The 25,776-nt window shown below is 32.2% G+C and overlaps 1 protein-coding gene across 1 annotated transcript in view; it reads left to right on the plus strand.

Moving 5' to 3' along the window:
- Positions 1–23,537, plus strand: part of LOC143048825 (uncharacterized) — a 24,327-nt gene extending 790 nt beyond the window's left edge. Inside the window, exons 2-4 of the mRNA XM_076222694.1 lie at positions 16,603–16,930; positions 20,973–22,779; positions 23,519–23,537. Of these exons, the coding sequence (XP_076078809.1) occupies positions 16,603–16,930; positions 20,973–22,779; positions 23,519–23,537 (2,154 nt within the window). The remainder of the gene's footprint in view (positions 1–16,602; positions 16,931–20,972; positions 22,780–23,518) is intronic.
- The last annotated feature ends 2,239 nt before the right edge of the window (positions 23,538–25,776 follow it).

Raw genomic sequence — 25,776 nt, forward strand, 5'->3', positions numbered from 1 at the left:
AGTTACTGACAACTTATACTAATAAACTAATACATGAAATATATCGTGCTTCCCAGACTAAGATATCAATCAGTACAAATCATCCAGTAGATTTAGTGCAAAGACATCATCTTATTATACATTGGTCACAATTGCAATTTATTGACTCAAATGTTGGCATATTTTTTAATTTCTCATCCTGGGACATATATTTAGTGAGATTATTTTCATCATGATATATTTAAAATCTATACCTGACCCAAAATAATTACTACTTATTTATAAAGATTGCAGTTCTGTTTATTGTAACTCTTTGAAATATTTATTTACAGGCTGTAAGTCGATTGGGTGGTGTGACAATGAATCAAGAGTGTCAAGAGCTAAAGGTGAAAATTTTAGACCAGTCTAATCAGGAAATTATGCTGGAAATCAAACAATCACAGGAAGAAATGAAGGAACTGAGACGAACAATGGACATTGAAAACTCAACCATCAGGGAAAATCTTAGAGAATTGCAAGATTCCCACAGTACATTACAAACAGAACACTCAAGCACTACCAAAAATCTGATAGATCTAAAAGATTCCCATAGAACTTTACAAATTGAACACTCAAAAGTCACAGAGATTTTAACAGACCCAATACCATGGAACATAAGAGGTATATATTATAATAGTATTACAAGAAGATATGGTAGTACTATAATGGTTATTCATGGGCCCTTATATACAAACAGCTTTTTGAAGTTCTTCTATATTTTCCATGTAATCTATTTTTCAATCCAGTAAAATTTTGAAAATATTACCTGATTACGTCATTGTATGTTGGATTTATCATAAATATTAGGAGGTGAACATAATACTCTGAAATAATATTAGCAATTGAAGTTTGTTTTTGTTAAGAATCATTCTTAGCGTATTTACATGTAGTTTAGATAGTTTAGCTGAACATGTTCCAGGCATAAATCAAAACAGGAAAGACATTTAGATGCTTAACAATGCAAACAAGGTAGATAGAGTCAACTTAGTTTAGACAAGGATATTAACATGATTTAATAAATGAATTATTTTGTATCATTTAGTAAAGATGCCTTATGCTTTAAAGTCAGGATTCTATGACTGCAAACAAAAAACCCTAGATGTTTTTTATTTTATTACAAATTAGATCAGCCATGTGGAGTAATAATGTTAATCGGGTAATTCCATAGTCCTTACCATGTGTCAATTCAAAAGATCATATCATATGTCAAATCAATTGTCCATACCATATGTCAAGTCAATTGTAAATACTTTATGTCAAGTCAATTGTCAATACCATATGTCAAATCAATTGTCCATACCTTATGTCAAATAAATTGTCAATACTTTGTATCAAGTCAATACCATATGTCAAATCAATTGTCCATACCTTATGTCAAATAAATTGTCCATACCTTATGTCAAATAAATTGTCAATACTTTGTGTCAAGTCAATCATATATATCATATGTCAAATCAATTGTCCATACCTTATGTCATGTCAATTGTCAATACTTTATAACAAGTCAATCATCTATATCATATGTCAAATCAATTGTCCATACCTTATGTCAAGTCAATTGTCAATACTTTATGTCAAGTCAATTGTCAATACCATATATCAAGTCAATTGTCAATACCATATGTCAAGTCAATTGTCAATACCATAGTCAAGTCAATTGTCCATACCATATGTCAAGTCAATTGTCAATACCATATGTCAAGTCAATTGTCCATACCATATGTCAAGTCAATTGTCCATACCATATGTCAAGTCAATTGTCAATACCATATGTCAAGTCAATTGTCAATACCTTATGTCAAGTCAATTGTCAATACTTTCTGTCAAGTCAATCATCTATATCATATGTCAAATCAATTGTCCATACCTTATGTCATGTCAATTGTCAATACTTTATGTCAAGTCAATCATCTATATCATATGTCAAATCAATTGTCCATACCTTATGTCAAGTCAATTGTCAATACTTTATGTAAAGTCAATTGTCAATACCATAAGTCAAGTCAATTGTTAATACCATATGTCAAGTCAATTGTCTATACCATATGTCAAGTCAATTGTCAATACCATATGTCAAGTCAATTGTCAATACCTTATGTCAAGTCAATTGTCAATACTTTATGTCAAGTCAAATGACTATACCATATGTCAAGTCAATTGTCAATACCATATGTCAAGTCAATTGTCAATACCATATGTCAAGTCAATTGTTCATACCTTATGTCAAATGAAATGTCATAACCTTATGTCAAGTGAATTGTCAATACCATATGCCAAGTCAATTGTCCATACTATATCTCAAGTCAATTGTGTATACCATATGTCAAGTCAAATGTCCATACCATTTGTCAAGTCAATTGTCTATACCATAGGTCAAGTCAAATGTCCATACCATATGTCAAGTCAATTGTCAATATCTTATGTCAAGTCAATTGTCCATACCATACATTTCTATATGTGAAGTCAAATATCCATACCATATGTCAAGTCAAATGTCCATACCATATGTCAAGTCAATTGTCCATACCATATGCCAAGTCAATTGTCTAAACCATATGTCATGTTAATTGTCCATACCATATGTCAAGTCAATTGTCAAGACGATATGTCGAGTCAATTGTCAATACCATATGTCAAGTCAATTGTCCATACCATATGTCAAGTCAAATGTCCATACATTATGTCAAGTCAATTGTCCATACCATATGCCAAGTCAATGGTCCATACCATATGTCAAGTCAAATGTCTCTACCATATATATGTCAAGTCTATTGTCCATACCCTATGTCAAGTCAAATGTCCATACCATATGTCAAGTCAAATGTCTATACCATATGTCAAGTCAATTGTCCATACCTTATATCAAGTCAATTGTCCATACCATATGTCAAGTCAAATGTCCATACCATATGTCAAGTCAAATGTCCATACCATATGTCAAATCAATTGTCTATACCATATGTCAAGTCAATTGTCCATACAATATCTCAAGTCAATTGTCCATACCATATGTCAAGTCAATTGTCAACACCATGAGTCATGTCAGTTGTTTTTACCATATATCAATTTAATTGTCTATACCAGACATCAAATTTTGACTGTCCCTTTGGTATCTTTGGTCAAGCCTTTTGTCCATACCATATGTCTAGCCTTTTGTCTATACCAATTGACAAGCAAATTGTTCATACCGTATGTAAAACCTTTTACCTATACCAAGCATGGATAGATCAAGCCTTTTGTTTATACCATATGTCAAGCAATTTTTTTTACCATATATGTCAAACATTTCTTAACTTTTATCTTAAAAAATAAGTATTCAAAGAATTGTCAATTCTTCTTTTTCAGAAGAAATTAATGAGGAATTAGAAAATTGGAAAAAAGATGACAAAACATTTATAGAAACAAACGGAGCAAAATGTGTATTGAAGTGCATTAAAGAAAATGGTTGTGTTGTTGTCACAGCAAGTTCTGGTAGTGGAAAATCATCATTGGTGCGTCACGTGGCTTTACAGATGCAAAATGAAGGCTATGAGATTTTACCAGTATCAAATCCTAAGGAAATCATCAAGTGGTACAATCCGATAAAGAAGATATTGTTTGTAGTGGATGATTTTTGTGGAACATATAGTTTAAATCCAATGAAGTTTGAAAACTGGAAAAATATGACGGAAAAAATTAAAACATTAGTAGAAAAGAAACCAGTGAAGTTAATTATGTCTTGTAGACTACAAGTTTATCAGGATAGGCAAATGGAAGCGTTATTATTCTTTCAAGGGTGTGAATGTAATCTCCTGTCTGCAGATTTGTGTTTATCTAAAACAGAAAAACAATCCATTGCTGAATTTTACCTGAAAACAAACGCTTCTGAGATAAGTGAATTATATGACATGTTTGACTGTTTCCCTCTTTTGTGTCAATTGTACAGCAAAAATCCAAAACTGAACATTGTAAATTTCTTTAGGAATCCATTTACAGTCTACAAAGAAGAGATAGATAAATTACAGACAGATGGAGCACATGCCAAATACTGTGCACTTGCTCTATGTGTAATGTTTAACAATCAGTTGAAGGAAGAATGGCTTACTGAAGATGTGGATGAAAAGATCAAAACCATTATAAAGAACACATATGAAGCTTGTAAAGTGTTGGAAGGAACGTCACGACTGGTTTTACGTGATGAGCTGGATTCACTTAAACATACATATATCAGAAAGGATGGTGAAGTCTACAGAACTATTCATGATAAATTGTTTGACTTTCTGGCTTTTTACTTTGGAAGTGTGATGATTTATTGTTTAATTAGAAATGCTAACAGTCGTTTTATTCGTGAAAGGTTTTCATTTGAAAGAAAAAGCAAAAAGGATGAATTTACAATTATTGTACCAACGAGATATCAGCAAGGGTATATAAACAGAATGGTAGATGACTGGTCAAGAGAAGAGGTTGTGGATGTTTTCAGTAACATCAATATGGTCAATCATATCTTCAGACAAAGATTCCTTCTACATCATTGTGTCAGTATTGTAAACCATTGTCGTAATACTGATAAGGTATCACCTCTATACATGGCATCTGCATATGGATATACTGAAGTAGTTCAGATGTTAATAAACAATAAGGCAGACATTAATAAGTGTAGAGATACTGGATCATCACCTTTGTGCATTGTTTGTCAGAAAGGACATACTGAAATAGTTAAGATGTTAATAAACAATAAGGCAGACATTAATAAGTGTGGAGATACTGGATCATCACCTCTGATCATTGCTTGTTATAATGGACATACTGAAGTAGTTCAGATATTAATAAACAATAAGGTAGACATTAATAAGTGTGATGATGAAGAAGTATCACCTCTGTACGTTGCGTGTCGGAAAGGACATACTGAAATAGTTAAGATGTTAATAAACAATAAGGCAGACATTAATAAGTGTGGAGATACTGGAGCATCACCTCTGATCATTGCTTGTTATAATGGACATACTGAAGTAGTTCAGATATTAATAAACAATAAGGGAGACATTAATAAGTGTGATGATGAAGAAGTATCACCTCTGTACGTTGCGTGTCAGAAAGGACATACTGAAGTAGTTAAGATGTTAATAAACAATAAGGCAGACATTAATAAGTGTAGAGATATTGGAGCATCACCTCTGTGCATTGCTTGTGAGGGAGGACATACTGAAGTAGTTAAGATGTTAGTAAACAATAAGGCCGACATTAATAAGTGTAGAGATATTGGAGCATATCCTATGTTTATAGCATGTTATAAAGGCCATGCAGAGATTGTTGAATTTTTATTAAAACATAAAGCAGACTGTAATCGTAAATGGGAAGGATTTACACCATTAGTTATTGCTAGAAGAGAAGACCATACAAATATTGTATATTTGTTAGAGAACAAACAATCAATATAAATATTATGCATAGCAGTGGATTAAGGACAGTTATCAGAACACTATAAATTGTAAAACACTTGCTTCAAGTTTTTATTTCGCAATATTAAAATAATGTTAATTAACTTCTTCTAAAGTGGATTGATGTCATCATTGATTGTACAGTTTTTTTAAAAGAAAATTCATGCCAATCACAAGATTAAAGGAGATGTTGGGTATTAGTTATTGTACACGATCAACCAAACGATATTCAGTCTTTTTTCAGGCAGCAACATCCTGCATGTAATCTTCAAATTGTTTCGTTTTCTTCTTAAAAAAGTGATTGATAAAAGCAGTGATTGAACTGTTACTATTCAATCGTTCATTGCCTATGGTTACCTATTATGTCATCAAAACTATCCATCCAATGCTCAAAAATAAGAACAGTTAGTAAATAAGAAATGACAGTAAAATCTTTCTCTTTATAATTTCCCTATATTAAAAGAAACCCAAAGTTTAGTTTATTTGAAAATCTGATCTTAGCTGGTATGTTGAAACACATCATATTCATTGGCCTATGGTAGACATGTTAAGTCAAATATTTAGTTTATTAACAACTTAATGAACACACTGATCATAATATTATATTAATTTTTTGAACTGTCTAATCTTTTAACTAAATATCCAAATCAACTTACAGCAATAGGACAAGGACACATCATATATAAATATTATGGGTGAAGTCTTAAACAGAAACCATTAAAAAAATCACTTCATAAACATCTGCATTCTTTTGTGAACATATAAAATCATTTTTAATATCTTTAAAACAACAGGAGTAATTTACCTTGTAGACTTGGTTCTTTATTATTTTGGCCGGCGAGAAAGGTATTGTTGTCGGTATTGTAATGATGTCCTATATCCCCAAATATAATAAGAGGAACAACAGTACACTCTGCTTTACTTATCATGATCTATCTTAATAGAAAGTTATTCAGATGAAGGATTTACTACCAATGGCAAATAAACTTCATTTTATCTATCATCCATGTTTATGAAGACAAGGTCAAGATGAACCCTGCCAGAGTGACATGTATACCCTATAATAATTCCATACACCAGACACAGCTAACCGATCATTTATTGTATCTGGAAAAAACCCAGACCAAAACACAAATAAAATTGAGAATGGAAATGGGGAATGTGCCAAAGAGACAACAACCCGACCATAGAAAAAAACAACAGCAGAAGGTCACCATCAGGTCTTCAATGTAGCGAGCAATTCCCACACCCGGAGGCGTGCTTCAGCTTGCCCCTGAACAAATATATACTAGTTCAGTGATAATGAACGCCATACTAGTTTCCAAATTGTACACAAGAAACTAAAATTAAAATAATACAAGACTAACAAAGGTCAGAGGCTCCTGACTTGGGACAGGCGCAAAAATGCGGCGGGGTTAAACATGTTTCTAAGATCTCAACCCTCCCCCTATACCTCTAGCCAATGTAGAAAAGTAAACGCATAACAATACGCACATTAAAATTCAGTTCAAGTCCGAGTCTGATGTCAAAAGATGTAACCAAAGAAAATAAACAAAATGACAATTATACATAAATAACAACAGACTACTAGCAGCTCCAGACTTCAATTAAACTGACTGAAAGATTGTGATTTCATCATATGAACATCAGGCACAATCCTTCCCGTTAGGGGTTTAGTATCATACCATCATAACATATATGAGAACACCATAACCTGTGTCATGCCAACAACTGGTTTTTGAATAAATGTGTTTAGTTCCGATGCAAAGAACCTATAAGTGAATCAATATTAACGCCAAAATATGCAATCTTTAATGACCTGACAACAGTATCGTAACTATATCCCTTCTTAATAAGTATATTCAAAGGTTTTGTTAGTTTTTGAGGTGAATACTGACACCTTTGTGCTTTATAAAGAATATTTCCATAAAAAATTGGATGTGAAATACCTGAACGTATAAGAAGTCTGCATGTTGAGCTATATTTACGAATGATGTCCTTATACCGATGATAAAATTTAGTAAATGTTTTGACTAGTTTGTAATATCGAAAACCCTGGTGTAATAATTTTTCAGTAATACATACATTTCTCTCGTTAAAATCTAAATCATTGTTACATACAGAGCGAATCGTACAAGTTGAGATATATAATCACCGTAAGATGGTGACAAGGGAACGTCACCATCTAAAAATGGATAATTAACGATAGGAAATGAAAAATCATCTCTTTTATCATAAATTTTAGTATTAAGCTTTCCGTTAGTGATATAGATATCAAGATCGAGGAAAGGGCAGTGGTCATTGTTAGTATTAGCTTTATTTAAAGTAAGTTCTACAGGATAAATTTCTTTAATACAAAACATTGATCAATGAACCATGAAAATAAGTTCAAGGTAAAATGAAACCTGCCATTGTGAAATGTACACCTTACAATCATTCCATACATCAAATATAGTTGACCTAGTACTCATAGTATCTGAGAAACAGACCTTATCACCTAACTTTTGACTTTGATAATTGATCCTTGATCAATGAAATGAGGTCGATGTCATATGAATCCTGTCTGCCGGACATGAAGACCCTGCAAGGATCCAATATACCAAATTAAATCATTCTATTACTCATAAGTGATCAATTCAAATGACAAAAACCATTAAATGGTTCTTTTTTCAAACCAGTGACTGAACCTTGAAAATGAGGTCAAGGACAAAAGACATATGACAAATGGAAACTTCATAGCATAGGGCATCTGTATGATAAGAACTGTACACATTAGAGAGCACATAAGGCAATTGTCCATATGAATTTTATTTCCAAGGGGCATAACTCTTCTAAAAATTATTGATCGGCATTGGTTTTTCAAATTCGCTAGGACATTGCTGATATAAACCTATGATAAAAGTTTCATAAAAATCTGGCAAGAATTTTACATGTGAGAGCGCTAACAAGACCGGACCAACAGGAGGACACCTGGTATTTTCATGTCCCCTGCAATGCGTAACGCAGGTGACAAAAAGGAATATGTCTGTCACTGAATGTTCCGTTTGATGAGATAAATTTCGTTTGGATATTTAGAAAATTCTTAATCATTTGCTGAGAACAGAACTAAATACATGCTTGTATTGTAAAAAATATCTATAACATGTGTTTTTTAATGTCTATTTGAAGCTTTGCTATAGTTCCCGAAAATAGGTGTAGTATGATAAATTATTTCCATGAGATATGTGACCTAAACCCTTTTTCAGGGAAATGAAAACAAAAAGATTTGGTATATTTAGTAATGACACAGAATCCTTACAGACATTTGAAGTAAATAAGATAAAGGTCAAAAGGTCAAAGTCAAGTTCTACTGAGTTTATAAAATATACAAATATATAATTGTAAATTTATTATAAATATTTCCATTTCATGTATACAATTTTGAACAATATGTAAAATAATGATAATGATAAATAAAATAAAATATATAATAAAACTAAAACAAAACTAAGTATTTGACACAACTTTTGTATGTCTTACAACATCATACAAAACATCTCTAAGTAGTGGTCATTATATTCATTTCAAGAAGATATTTAATAAATAATTCTAGTACTGATAAGGAGAAAATTCTTAAGAAATTATCTCCCTTTAATCAGGTTGATTTAACATTTGACATGTTTTATAAAGTACAACATCATACAAAAGTACATATTATATAATTTTTTAAAACAATATTAAAAAAAAACAGGAACTTCCAAATGGTATACAGAGTAAATAACTCTTAAATGAGGCAACTCTAAACGTCTAGGGAAAATAAAGGGGAAACAACTGATCACATAATAAGAATTACCTATGGTTTTCTCAGAAATTTAAAACGCCTTAAGGGTAACATACAAATTGGTGATGGATTTTTATTCACATAGAATCAACCAAAAAACACATAAATTTTGTGTTCCAATACTCTTGGATAAAATTTTTGCAACATTCATAAGATTTTGCAAATAAAAAATTATAGTTTGAAAAAGGGCCCATATTCAACATACATTGTTAAACAGAACAAAAAGTGTCAAGAAATCTCCCAATATTATGTTCTTGCAAATACAAATCCAACTCAGTTTGTTACACTGATTAGCAAATAAATTTCTATATTTAAGTGAATAGTAGCTGTTCACAAGAATGTGTCCGTAGAACATGGATGCCCACTCAACTATCATTTTCTATGTTCAGTGGACCATGAAATTGGGGTCACAATTCTAATTTGGTACTTATTAATAGGCATGTTAATTGTCGGACATTAATATATGCATTTACTGGAAGACAAGAAGAAAAAATATTTGACAAGTTTTACGTTCTTTACGAAGCTAGTATGCATGCAGTATGATTCTTAGTGTGTTGTGAAGAGAACTAAGCTACTCTTTAACATGCATACATTTAACTTGATCTAAATCCTTTTTTCAGTGTATGAACAGAAATTCGACGTGACATTTATTATTTGGTCTATGTCGTATACTTTAAACTTTGAGAGATAAAAGTTATTTTTAGTTATCACCTATGAATTATCTGCATTCAGTAAACACTGTGCCAGCCTACAGTTATGTGCGATAATGGATATGATGATAAAACATGACCTAACAAGATCTCGTACATATGACGTTACTATATTATCTAAACCTAGATTTGTAACATAAATCGTATAGATTGACAAAGCAAATCATTTCAATTCCTATTGACACACGTTCCGTTTACAGGATGAAAATGTCAAGATACGTAAGTAAATTTATTGCTATTCAGTATGGGTGTTATTCATTACTAAAGGCTTTTCGGTAACGTATAATTGTTAACGTCTATATATGTTTGTCTTTAATGGAGAGTTGTCCCATTTTGACAATCACCCTACACCATGTTTTTATTATGTTTCTTTTTTTGTGAAAAGACAGTATATTTTAATAACTATTGTTTTCTGTGTCACGGTTAACATGATTGATAAAATTGTTTTTAATTGATAGGAATAAGTGCTAATGATTTGGTCCTGATCGATGCTGGCTATAATTGATATAAAAATAGAAGACGAAAAAGATTAATTGTTTTGATTTTTCTTTCAGAGTAAAAAAATGTTGTTAAGATCATGTATCAATCATGTCAATTAAGTTCAAAGTTAATCAACTAACACTTTTCTGCTTAAAAACGAGTACACATTTTTGGGCATCTAAAAAAATCGTTAAAAATATACATTTGTATACTCAACTGGTACTGGAGTATGTATGTTTTCTTTTTTCTTTTGTTTCATATTCTGACATCGGACTCGGACTTCTCTTAAACAGAGTTTTACTGTGCTTATTGTTGTGCGTTTGTTTTTCTACATTGGCTAGAGGTATAGGGGGAGGGTTGAGATCTCAAAAAACATGTTTAATCCCGCCGCAATTTTGCGCCTATCCCAAGTCAGGAGCCACTTGCCTTTGTAAGTCCGGTTTGATTTCAATTTTAGTTTCTTGTGTATAATTCGGAGTTTAGTATTACGTCCATTATCACTGAACAAGTATGCATATTTGTTTAAGGGCCAGCTTAAGGACGCCTCCGGTTGCGGAAGTTTCCCGCTACAATGAAGGCCTATGGGTGGCCCTCGGCTGTTGTCTGCTCTATGGTCGGGTTGTTGTCGCTTTGACACATTCCCCATTTCCATTCACAATTTTATGGTATACCAAAAGCCGGACGAGATAGTCATTTTGTGAAAAACTTTCGACATTTCTTTAAATTCTGTATTAAAACAGTTGAGCTATGTCCTACATGTGTACACGGTTCTAGTGATATAAAACAGAACATTGGTCTTATTTTGATTGGAACGTTAGAGAATCATTAAGATTTCAACAACAACATGACCAAAGAACTAAAACATACTTGGAAAGATATCAAATACATGAAATCACGATACTTTGAACCACATAAAACTTCGGCTCTTTATTTTTTTCAACTGTGTCTCATCTCAATTCAGAGAATTTTCATTGCATTATATCATAAAATTGAGAATGGAAAAGGGGAATGTGGCATGGAGAAAACAACTTGACAAAAAGACAAAAAACAACAGAAGCCCACCAAAGGGTCTACAACACAACGAGAAAAACCAGCACCCGGCGGCGGACTTCAGCTGGCCCCTAAACATTAATGTGAACTAGTTTAGTAAAATTTGAATTCACACTTACTCCAAAACGTAAAAATAATCTTGCATGTTACCCCTATCGTATAAATCGGCGTCGCTTCATTTGGAGTACAAAACGACGTTCGATTACCATATTCCAAATAGTTAATCGAGTGTAACTGATATAGGTTCGTAAAATTGTGATGCCGGTACTATATGGTCAAACAAATATGTTGACAAATAAATACGAAAGACAATGATATAAAAATACAAAATTAAAAAATATTATCAAGATGTTTTTTAGCCTGGAATTATCAGAAATATTAACGCCATCAACATCGATTTTGACATACAAGATCAAATTTTATTTACCAATGTATGTCAGGGGTTGAAGTCATAAAACTTTACTCAGTGATCGGATCACAAAAATCGTGCTCGAAGCATTTTGATTGGATAATGTTGGAGTATGAGTACTAAAAATCTGACTCGAAAGTTTTATGACTTCAAGGCCTGGAAAGTGACAATTGCACATGCATTATTTGAATAATAAAAAAAGAAATATGCCTAATTTAACAACACAATAAAGACATGATAAATGGAACACTATCATTAAGAGTATATCTAACTAACTGTAACAGTTTACACTTACTGTCATTTCACTATAAATGTTGCTCTCAACTTGTTACATTCTTTTTCAAAACTCTGACCATATTTTGTTTTATAAAACCAACTGTAAAACTGATTTCAAGTCGTGAAAGTGCAAGGTGATAGAATAAGACATACAATTCTATAAGACTTTAAATCCACATGAAAAAACCAGTCTGACAGCATTATAATAATTTTATTGTAATTGCTATGCTAAAGGTAGGAATTTTGAATTGCTATGCTAAAGGTAGTAATTTTGAATTGCTATAAAGATGTCCAAACTAAGCTTTCATACATGTTCTCTCTCTCAAAAAGTATTCTATATATCTATAACAATCAGACAACATTTGATTTAAAACATCTTACATTCAGTAAATAAACTCATCTAAAAAGATACCAGGATTAAACATTTATATTTACGCCAGACGCGCTTTTCGTCTACAAAAGACTCATCAGTGACGCTCGAATAACAAAATGTCTCAAAAACCAAATAAAGTACGAAGTTGAAGAGCTTTGAGGACCAAAAGTTCGTAAGGCTTTTGCCAAAAACAGCTGAGTAATCTATTCCTGAGGTAGAAAAGCCTTAGTTTTTTTTTTAAATTCAAAGTTTTGTTAACAGTTAATTTATAATTATGAACAAATCGATGATAACTCAATTCATCACATAAATGCAGTAAAATGTATGTTACTTATTTTATGTTTTAGGTGGTTAAATAGCCCTATTGAGACAGTCAATATATAACTTTTTTTTAACACATTGCTTCTTTCGTAAAAGCACAATCAACCTGGAATTAATACCTTGTAGTGTTTTAACATTTGTATTTTTTGGTTACTTATATATTCAAAACAGTGCTCAATTATTTTACATCTTATAACATGTATAATGCCAACATAAATCCTTGATATCAAAAACAATGAAAGTTAAACTAAGATTGTTTTTTCATTGTACATGTTATAAGATGTATGATAATTTAGCACAGATGCCATTTTGAAGATATAACATTTTTGTTATTTCTTTACTTTTTGTTGTAATAGGCTTGTATCTTTTTCAGTATAACATGGAACAAGAAGTAAATAGGAGTTAGTGTTCTATTGAAAATCAGAGGGGTTTCTTCAATGATGGCCCCCCTTTCAGAAGAAGAAGAGAATTATATCAGATTAGCCTTGTTATTGAAAGGAGTGTCACCAAGAGCAGTCCGTACTTTCTTTGACAAAGAATTTCCACCTACCTATCTACCGTTAACATTGAATAAATACTACAACACACTATACGATTTGTTATAAAAAAAAAATCTTGAACCAGGCTCAGTGGAATTTTTGTTTCCAAAAAATGGTACGTATTTCATATATCTATAGAAGTCTTGTAGTTCTGATTTTGTTTAGGTTTGTTAATTGGCACTCAGATTAAGATACAGATGTTGTGGCAATAATTCGCTTATAAGTATCCAACAACATAAGTCGAAAGCAAATTGACAATACCGTGGGAAAAAAACAAATTAATTAGCTAAGAAAAAAACAACAGAATGCAAAATACATGGAAATTTTTTTAATTTTTTATACGGGTTAATATATAGAAGGTTCTTGGAAAAGGTAAGTAGATCCTGCTCCACTTGTGGCCCTGTCATGAGAGGTTGAGTCTATACTTGACATGTATATTAACAAACACTAGAGGGTGTCATAATGTATGTACAACTTACTAGGCCAAACACTTTAACTAAAAAAACATAGAATAAAATCACTCTGAGCACATAACGAGACTATGTAATAACTTTTAAAAAGTGCTTCATATCAGCTTATCCATACAAATATTTTACCACACGAAAACTGATGTGATCATTGTCATTGTTTTCCTTAACATTTGCTGCAGAATTCATCTTTATGTCTTTTTCCATCAATCCATACAACTGGCTTAGTTCTGTTCTCTTGTGAGTAATTATATGTGATATCAGGTTATCCATACAATTTTTTTACCACAAGAAAACTAATGCTGATCATTGTCATTGTAGTCATTAGTTCCCTTGTGAGTAAGTATATGTGAAGTTATTACTCCACCAGGGCATGTTGTGTTATCACTCTGAAAGAGAAAATAAACCAAAATAGGGGGATTGGTAACACAAAAAAGAATTAAACTATTCAAATAATTCAATCTGATGTAATTTTGTCGAGCCTAGTACTACTGACGTACAGATTTCCACATGATAAACATATCTACTGTAACAAATGGTAAACTATTTAATCTAGTGAATACAGCTACAGTACAAAATTCCGACAATTTAAATGGCATATTCCGGCTTGACATCTAATGCGAAATAACCTGTGTCTATTTAAAGAAGTTCTTTTTTCTTTTATATTATATTTCTAAAATTAAGGGTAAAGGACATCCGGTGTACTGTTTAATAGCACATGTAACCTGCTCTAAGAGATTCAACCACTACCATATTTAATAGTCAAATAGTAACCTGTTATTTACAGCGGGGCCCACAGAGAGAGATGGCTCCCATCTTAATGATGTCTAGTTTGACATGTCTTTTTTCTAAATTATGTTTCTATCATGAGGCCATGGAAACTTTGAAAATTGTGATCATGTGATAACAATCCCTAAACACAATAAAACAAGAGGCTGTCAGAGTGACAGCAAACCGGATTTTCCTATCAGAGGTCGAACCCTGAACAGTTGAGCAAGTATGGACACAACATCTAAGCTTAAAACAGCTCTTAATTTGGATTGTGATTGAAGATTTGACACAGCTATGTGGAGTAATAGGTTTTGTGACACAAACTGAATGTGGTCAAAGAACTGAAAAATTTGAAATTTAACATTTACCTATAATGGTCCAATATCCAAAATAATCTAAGTACATTGTTAGAATTAGTATATCAAAGAATCCCAAGAATTCAAATTGTGATGAAATACTTATTTATTACATTTCTGTTCAAAGGAAAATAACTCAAAATAAACAAGAGACCACATGACATAGAAATTAATTATTCATTTCTGTTCAAAGGGAAAAAACTCAAATTCATATAATAAAAAATGTTTTGCTACTGAAAGGTCTACAACACAACAACGAGAACAATAAAAATCGAAAAATTGAACTTGACCTTCATTTAGTCACAGGAAACAACATATCTAAATTTGACAAGATTTCGTCATAGCGTTTTCATGTTAATGAACGTACACTGTTTGGCAGAAAGTTACTCATCTAGATGTAGTAGATGATGCATTTCATTAAATTTGTATTACATACATGGTACTGTATGAATTTATATATCAGTAACATATACGTGGCCGATTCTGTATTTAGGGATATGAATAACTGTTGACGTTCAATGTCTTTTGTTGATACAGGTGTACCTGATTCCAAAGCTTTTGATGTAACATTGATGATCTGTTTGATCAGAAACTTGACATCTGTCACTCCTCCAATCAATGGGTTTGACTATCTACCAATACCAGGGGAGACCACTCCAAGATCTGATCTTGCCAGGATTAAATGGTACAGAAATATACTAGCTCATCATGATAGTAACACTATCTCAACAGGTGATTTCAATACAGCATGGAGAAACGTAGTAGATGTAAGTACATTCTTCATAAAATACTAATTTTGTATAATGTGGTACCTAGCAACTATTTCTGTACAATTTCAGCAATGAGCAAAACCCACACCATAAAGTAAACTATAAAAAGACAAGGCATGGTGAACACAATGTTAAATAGAAACAATTTATTAATGAAACAACAAACGAAAAACAAAGTTGTAGACAGCAATCACAGAAAACCAATGGCTCCTGATTTGGGATAGACATGTAAAGATTGTGGTATTTTTAAACATGTTAGTGAGCACTCAACCCATCTCTAACCCGTGTCAGTAGTATAAAAGAGAGGCAAAAGATACCAAACTCTTAAGTCAAAAATGAACCAACAAAGCCATGGCAAAAAACGAACAACCATGTAATGTATGTAACAGAATAACATAACATCAAACTTCAAATAAAAATTTAAAATAAGTTGAATAGGGCTTGACTCATCAGATAGACACAACAAAAATCTGGTAAGAGTAAAGAAAAAAAGCACCTATCGAAAAGTACATAGAGTTACTGAGAACTCATACTAATAAACTAATACATGACACATATCGTTATTCCCAGACTAAGATATCAATCAGTACAAATCATCGAGTAGATTTAGTGCAAAGACATCATCTTATTATAAATTGGTCACAATTGCAATTAATTGACTCAAATGTTGGCATATTTTTTTATTTCTCATCCTGGGACATATATTTCCTAAGGTTTTTTTCATCATGATATATTTAAAATCTATACCTGACCCAAAATAATTACTACTTATGTATAAAGATTACAGCTCTGTTTATTGTAACTCTTTGAAATATGTATTTACAGGCTGTAAGTCGATTGGGTGGTGTGCCAATGAATCAAGAGTGTCAAGAGCTAAAGGTGAAAATTTTAGATCAGTCTAACCAGGAAATTATGCTGGAAATCAAACAATCACAGGAAGAAATGAAGGAACTGAGACGAACAATGGACATTGAAAACTCAACCATCAAGGAAAATCTTAGAGATTTGCAAGATTCCTACAGTACATTGCAAACAGAACACTCAAGCACTACCAAAAATCTGATAGATCTGAAGGATTCCCATAGAACTTTACAAAATGAACACTCAAAAGTCACAGAGATTTTAAAAGACCCAATACCATGGAACATAAGAGGTATATATTATAATAGTATTACAAGAAGATACAAGGTAGTACTATAATGGTTATTCGGGGGTCCTTATACAAACAGCTTCTTGAAGTTCTTCTATATTTTCCATGTTATCTTTTTTTCAATCCAGTAATATTTTGAAAATATAACCTGATTACGTCATTGTATGTTGGATTTATCATAAATATTAGGAGGTGAAAATAATATTAGCAATTGAATTTTGTTTTTGCAAGAATCATTCTTAGCGTATTTACATGTAGTTTAGATAGTTTAGCTGAACATGTTCCAGGCATAAATCAAAACAGGAAAGACATTTAACAATGCTTAACAATGCAAACTAGGTAGATAGAGTCAACTTAGTTTAGACAAGGATATTAACATGATTAAAGAGCTGAATTATTTTGTATCATTTAGTAAAGATGCCTTATGCTTTGAAGTTTCAGGATTCTATGACTGCAAACAAAAAAACCTAGATGTTTTTTTATATTACGAATTAGATCAGCTATGTGGAGTAATAATGTTAATCGGGTAATTCCATAGTCCTTACCATGTGTCAATTCAAAAGAGCATATCATGTCAAATCAATTGTTCATACCTTATTTCAAGTCAATTATTAATACCATATGTCAAGTCAATTGTGTTACCATCTTACCATACATCAAATCGTTTGTCTTTACCATATGTTATGTCATATACCAAATCAATTATCTATACCTAATATCAATGCACTTGGCTGTACCATATGTCAAACCACTTTGCCATACTTTATGTCATGTCAATTATCTATACAATATATCAGGTCAATTAATATATGTCAAACCAAAAAAAAAAAGTATAACAAAACGCATTTGACTAGCAGGTCGAACAACTGATGTCCTTAAACCCTGCTGACTGTCATTGGCGATTGCCAAATAAACGGATCACCAGATGTAACAAAATGCATCTTATTATGAATTTATTACCAAACAGAAAACAAGACACCTGCGGAAAAGGTGGTATACCGCAAACATGAGGTGCAAAAATGTGTACACCATATCTGGATTTCGGCAATTAATGTCTTTTCAGTGATGTTAGGAATCGAAACGGTTTTTGGAAGGCCATATAATTAACCTCAATTTAGGATAGACTCTTGAATTTTGAAGAGTCGAAATAGGATAAACGGATCATATAAACCCGTAGGCAAATAATACAAGCCCAAACGAAAAAATATAAACAAGTCTAAATTGAAAACAACGTTCAAACCTATGATTGTGTTGACAAGCAGGTCGAACAACTGATGTCCTTAAACCCTGCTGACTGCCATTGACGATTGCCAAATAAACGGATCACCAGATGTAACAAAATGGATCTTATTATGAATTTATTACATATATATATATATATATATATATGTCAATTCATTTATTATGTCAAACCAGTCGTCTATATCATATGTCAAGTAAATTTTCCTTTCCGTATATCAAACCAATTGTCCATCCCATCTGTCAGGTAACTGTATGTCAAAGCAATTGTCCATATCTTATGCCAAGCCAGTTGTCAATTTCTAATGTCTAGCCACTTGGCTATACCATATTTCAAGTCAATTATCTATACCATAAGGAATATATATAAATTATTATGTCAAAACAATTATCCATACCATATGACATACCAATTTTTTTATACCTCATGTCAAGCTACTTGGCTATATCATATGTCAAGTTAATTGTTTATAAATAATGTTGATGCCATAGTCAATACCATTTGCCAGGTCAATTGTCTTTACCGTATGACAAGTCAATTGTCTATTCCATATGCCGTTCATATGTTTCAACACTATGTCAATGTCAATACTTAATGTCAGTTCCATTGTCCATATCCTATGTTAATTCATAGTCCATACCATAGGTCAAATCAAATGCCCATACCATATGTCAGGCTTATTGTCCATTCCATATGTTAAGTCAATTGTCCACACCATATGTCAAATCATTGTCTTTATCGTATGTCAAGTTATTAGTCTATACCTAATGTCAATTCCTTGTCCATACCATATGTCAAGTCAATTGTCTATACCATATGTCAAGTCAATAGTCAATAGCATGTGTCAAGTCAATAGTCCATAGCATATGTCAAGTCAATAGTCCATAGCATATGTCAAGTCAATTATTTATACCACTTGTCAAGTCAGTTGTCTTTACCTAATGTCAAGCCACATTTTCATATGTCAATTGTCTGATTGATATGTCAAGTCAATTATCTAAACTGTATGCAAAGTCATCTATTATGTCAAACTAATTGTTCGTAACATATGTCAAGCCAAATGTTTATACCTTATGTCAAACCACTTGGCCATATGTCAAGTCAATTGTCTATATCTAATCTCAAGCCATTTGGCTACACATATGTGAGGGTAGTAATGCCTTTTATCGTCAGGTGTCAAACAGTCATTTTCAGCTACTGATAGCGTCAAACTGGTTAAATGTTATCGTGATTCCTCAACATATCCTTATCGTGATTCGTTATAGGTCTCAAATAATTATACTTACTCCTATTTTTAGAATAAAATTAACGTGATTCGTCAAAATCATTGGACTTTTTAATCGTCTTAAACATTTGTAAAAGCAAATGTACGTTTTATCGTCATCCACCAAAAATTACCATTACGCATTTGGCAAGATTTTTAACAGTTATTCATTATTAAGGTACACTCATTACGACCCTCCTATGTCTAGTAAAACTGGCTTGATATAATCTGATGCCATTTAGCTACACATATGTCAAGTCAACTGTCTAAACCTTATGTCAAACCACTTGGCTTTACCATATGTCAAGTCAATTGTCTATACATAATATCAAGCCACTTGGCTATAGATATCATATGTTAAGTCAATTATCTATTTGATATGTCAAGTCAATTATCTGTTTGATATGTCAAGTCAACTATCTATATCATATTTCAAACCAATGATTATGTCAAATTAATTGTGTATACCATATGTCAAGTCCATTGTCTACACCATGAGTCATATCAGTTGTCTATACCATATATCAATTTAATGTCTACACCAGGCATCAAATTAATTGTCCATACCATATGTAAAGATAATTGTCCAAACTACATGTGAAGTCAATTGTCCATACCATATGTCAATATAATAATCTATTCCACATCATATGTCAAGTAAATTATCTATACCCTATAGATGTTATGTCAAATATCTATACCATATATATGTTAAATGAAATGTCTATACCATATGATAAGTCAATTGTCGATAACATATCAGTTATATGTATGACATGTTAAATGTTTTTTTCTATGTATACCATAGGTCAGGCGAATTGTTCATGCCATATGTCAAACCAATTGTCCACACCATATGTCAAGTCAATTATCCATTCCGTATGTCAAGTAAAAAATCCATACCATATGGCATGTCAGTTGTCTGTATGACATTTTAAAAGTTTTCTATACCATTTTTCCAGCAAATTGTCATATATAAGCTCATCATAGATACCAGGGCTAAATTTTATATATACACCAGACGCGCAACTCGTCTACAAAAGACTCATCAGTGACGCTCGGATCTAAAAAAGTTATAAAAAAAAAAACAACAAAAAAACGAATAAAGTACGAAGTTGAAGAGCATTGAGATCCAAATATGCCAAACCTATTTCCAGTGCATATCATAGGTCAAGCCTTTGTCTATACCAAAGGTTGAGCCATTTGTCTATTCCTTAGGTCAAGCCCATTTTCTATACCGTATTCAAGCCTTTTGTCTATACCAATTTTCAAGCAAATTATCAATACGTATGTCAAGCCTTTTGCCTTAATACCTAGCATTCATAGGTCAAGCCTTTTGTCCATACCATATGTCTAGCCCTTTGTCTATACCATTTGACAAGCAAATTGTTCATACCGTATGTCAAGCCTTTTACCTATACATAGTATGGATAAATCAAACCTTTTGTTTATACCATATGTCAAGGAAATTTTCTTTATCATATATGAACATTTATTTTAAAAAATAAGTATTAAAAGAATTGTCAAATTTTCTTTTCCAGGACTAATTAATGAGGAATTAGAAAACTGGAAAGAAGATGACAAAACATTTATAGAAACAAACGGAGTAAAATGTGTGTTGAAGTGCATTGAAGAAAATTGTTGTGTTGTTGTCACAGCAAGTTCTGGTACTGGAAAATCATCATTGGTGCGTCACGTAGCTTTACAGATGCAAAATGAAGGCTACAATATTATACCAGTATCAAATCCTAAGGAAATCATCAAGTGGTACAATCCAATAAAGAAGATACTGTTTGTTGTGGATGATTTTTGTGGAACATATAGTTTAAATCCAATGAAGTTTGAAAACTGGAAAAATATGACGGAAAAAATTAAAGCTTTAGTAGAAAAGAAACCAGTGAAGTTAATTATGTCTTGTAGACTACAGGTTTATAATAATAGGCAAATGGAAGCGTTATCATTCTTTCAAGGGTGTGAATGTAATCTCCTGTCTGCAGATTTGTGTTTATCTAAAACAGAAAAACAATCCATTGCTGAATTTTACCTGAAAACAAACGCTTCTGAGATCAGTGATTTGTATGATATGTTTGACTGTTTTCCTCTTTTGTGTCAATTGTACAGCAAAAATTCAAAACTAAACATTGTAAATTTCTTTACAAATCCATTTACAGTCTACAAAGAAGAGATAGATAAATTACAGACAGAGGGAGCACATGTCAAATACTGTGCACTTGCTCTATGTGTAATGTTTAACAATCAGTTGAAAGAAGAATGGCTTACTGAAGATGTGGATGAAAACATAAAAACCGTTATAAAGAACACATATGAAGCTTGTAAAGTGTTGGAAGGAACGTCACGATTGGTTTTACGTGATGAGCTTAATTCACTTACACATACATATATCAGAAAGGATGGTGAAGTGTACAGAACTATTCATGATAAACTGTTTGACTTTCTGGCTTTTTACTTTGGCAGTGTGATGATTTATTGTTTAATTAAAAATGCTAGAAGTGAATTTATAAGTGAAAGATTTTCATTTGAAAGAAAAAGCAATAATGATGAATTTACAATTATTGTACCAACGAGATATCAGCAAGGGTATATAAACAGAATGATAGATGACTGGTCAAGAGAAGAGGTTGTGGATGTTTTCTGTAACATCAATATGGTCAATCATATCTTCAGACAAAGATTCCTTCTACATATACAAAGCTTAGCAATATCACAACAAAAACAATTGGCCACTTCATATGACATTGATGACAACAGTACTCCATTGATACAGTGTTGTTTTATAGGAGATATTGATTTAGTTAAATGGTGTATACATCATTGTGTCAGTAATGTAAACCATTGTCGTACTAATAATGTATCACCTTTATACATATCATCTGAATATGGATATACTGAAGTAGTTCAGATGTTAATTAACAATAAGGCAGACATTAATAAGTGTATAGATACTGGAGAATCACCTCTGTACATTGCTTGTCAGGAAGGACATATTGAAGTAGTTCAGATGTTAATTAACAATAAGGCAGACATTAATAAGTGTAGAGATACTGGAGCATCACCTCTGTGCATTGCTTGTCAGGTAGGGCATACTGAAGTAGTTCAGATGTTAATAAACAATAAGGCAGATATCAATAAGTGTATATATACTGGAGAATCACCTCTGTGCAGTGCTTGTTATAATGGACATACTGAAGTAGTTCAGATGTTAATAAACAATAAGGCAAACATTAATAAGTGTAATGATGAAGACGGATCACCTCTATACATTGCTTGTCAGGCAGGACATACTGAAGTAGCTCAGATGTTAATAAACAATAAGGCAGACATTAATAAGTATAGAGATAATGGAGAATCACCTCTGTTCATTACTTGTCAGAATGGACATACTGAAGTAGTTCAGATGTTAATAAACAATAAGGCAAACATTAATAAGTGTAATGATGAAGACGGATCACCTCCGTTCATTGCTTGTCAGGAAGGACATACTGAAGTAGTTCAGATGTTAATAAACAATAAGGCAGACATTAATAAGTGTATAGATACTGGAGAATCACCTCTGTTCATTGCTTGTCAGAATGGACATACTGAAGTAGTTCATATGTTAATAAACAATAAGGCAAACATTAATAAGTATAATGATGAAGACGGATCACCTCTGTTCATTGCTTGTCAGAATGGACATACTGAAGTAGTTCAGATGTTAATAAACAATAAGGCAAACATTAATAAGTGTAATGATGAAGACGGATCACCTCTGTTCATTGCTTGTCAGAAAGGACATACTGAAGTAGTTCAGGTGTTAATAAACAATAAGGCAAACATTAATAAGTGTATAGATACTGGAGAATCACCTCTGTTCATTGCTTGTCAGAATGGACATACTGAAGTAGTTCATATGTTAATAAACAATAAGGCAAACATTAATAAGTGTAATGATGAAGACGGATCACCTCTATACATTGCTTGTCAGGAAGGACATACTGAAGTAGTTCAGATGTTAATAAACAATAAGGCAAACATTAATAAGTGTAGAGATACTGATGTAGTATCACCTCTGTTCATTGCTTGTCAGGAAAGACAGACTGAAGTAGTTCAGATGTTAATAAACAATAAGGCAGACATTAATAACTGTAGAGATTCTGGAGAATCCCCAATATTTATAGCATGTTATAAAGGCCATGCAGAGATTGTTGAATTTTTATTGAAACATAAAGCAGACTGTAACATTAAATGGGAAGGAATTACACCATTAGGTATTGCTAGAAGAGAAAACCATACAAATATTATATATTTATTGGAGAGATTGAACAAACAATCAATATAATTATTATGCTTAGCAGTGGTTTAAAGAGTCATCATGGTAATCAGAACACTATAAATTGTAAAACACTTGCTTCAAGTTTTTATTTCGCAATATTAAAATAATGCAATGTTAATTAACTTCTTCTCATGTTGATTTATGTCAGCATTGGTTGTACAGTTTTGTAAAAGAAAGGTCCTGCCAATTACAACTTGACACAAGATTAAAGAAGATGTTGGGTATTAGTTATTGCACACGATCAACCAAACGACATAGATTGTAAGATGTTGGGTATTAGTTATTGCACACGATCAACCAAACGACATAGATTGTAAGATGTTGGGTATTAGTTATTGCACACGATCAACCAAACGACATTGATTGTCTCTGGTGTATTCAGTCTTTTTTCGGGCATCAACATCCTGCATGTTATCTTGAAATTGTATCGTTTTCTTCTTAAACTAGAGGCTCCAAAGAATCTGTGTCGCTCACCTGATATTTTTGTTTACAATTGATGCATGAAATAATGCAACCCTTATTCTTTGGCTTTAGTTTCAGAGATATAAGCAAAAAAACTGCATCTTACCCTTATGTTCTATTTTTAGCCATGTCAGCCATGTTGATTGGCAGGTGGGGTCATCAGACACATTTTTAGCTCACCCTACATGGCTAAAAATAGAACATAGGGGTAAAATGCAGTTTTTGGCTTATATCTCTGAAACTAAAACATTTAGAGCAAATCTGACATGGAGTAAAAATGTTCATTAGGTTAAGATCCCAAAATTGTTTTCCGTCCCCTAATTTGAGTTTGCCTCAACCAAATGTTATGAAACTTATACACAATGCTTATTACCAGAAAACACAGATCAAGTATGAATTTTGGTAGCGTCACTGTAACAGTTTTAGAGTAATACCCCTTTATAAATGGAAAATTGCGAAATTTTTAGTTTCCTTTCTCTTACAAGTTAGCCTCAGCCAAATGTTTTGAAACTTATACACAATGCTTATTACCACAAAACACAGATCACGTTTGAATTTAAGTGGTGTCACTTTAACCGTTCTAGAGTTATACCCCTTAATAAATGGAAAAATTGCAACAAAAAAAGTTTCCGTTCTTTAACTTAAGTTTGTCTCAACCAAATATTATGAAACTTATACACAATGCTTATTACCATAAAATACAGATCAAGTTTGAATTTTGGTAGTGTCACTCTAACCGTTCTAGAGTTATGCTCCTTTATAAATGGAAAAATTACAAAATTTTTAGTTTCCTTTTTCTAACAAGATTGCCTCAGCCAAATGTTATGAAACTTATACACAATGCTTATTAACACAAAACACAGATCAAGTTGGAATTTTAGTGGCGTCACTTTAACCGTTCTAGAATTATGCCCCTTTATAAATGGAAAAATTGCAAAATTTTAGTTTCTGTTCTCTAACTTATGTTGCCTCAACCAAATGATAGAAACTTATACACAATGCTTTTAACCACAAAACACAGATCAAGTTGAATTTTGGTGGCCTCACTTTAATCATTTCAAAATTTTTAGTTTCCGTTCTGTAACTTAAGTTTGCCCCAACCAAATATTATGAAACCTATACACAATACTTATTACCACTCAGATTAAGTACAAATTTGTGTAGCGTCACTTTTATTGTTCTTGAGTTATGTTCTTTTATAATGTTGTATGCAAGCGGGGGAATCATCTGTGTCCATAGGGACACATTCTCCATTTATCTAAACTAGATACCCTATTGTTGATTGTGGCCAAGTTTGGTTAAATTTGGCGTAGTAATTTCAGAGGAGAAGATTTTTGTAAAAGTTAACGGACGATGATGACGGACGCCAAGTGATGAGAAAGCTCACATCTGCATTCTTTTTTAAACATATGAAATCATTTTTAATATCTTTAAAACAACAGGAGTAATTTACCTTGTAGACTTGCTTCTTTATTATTTTGGCCGGCGAGAAAGGTATTGTTGTCAGTATTGCTATGATGTCCTATATCCCCAATATGTCATTCCACGTG

Source organism: Mytilus galloprovincialis, chromosome 10 (genome assembly GCF_965363235.1).
Source record: "Mytilus galloprovincialis chromosome 10, xbMytGall1.hap1.1, whole genome shotgun sequence".
NCBI classification, from domain to species: domain Eukaryota; kingdom Metazoa; phylum Mollusca; class Bivalvia; order Mytilida; family Mytilidae; genus Mytilus; species Mytilus galloprovincialis.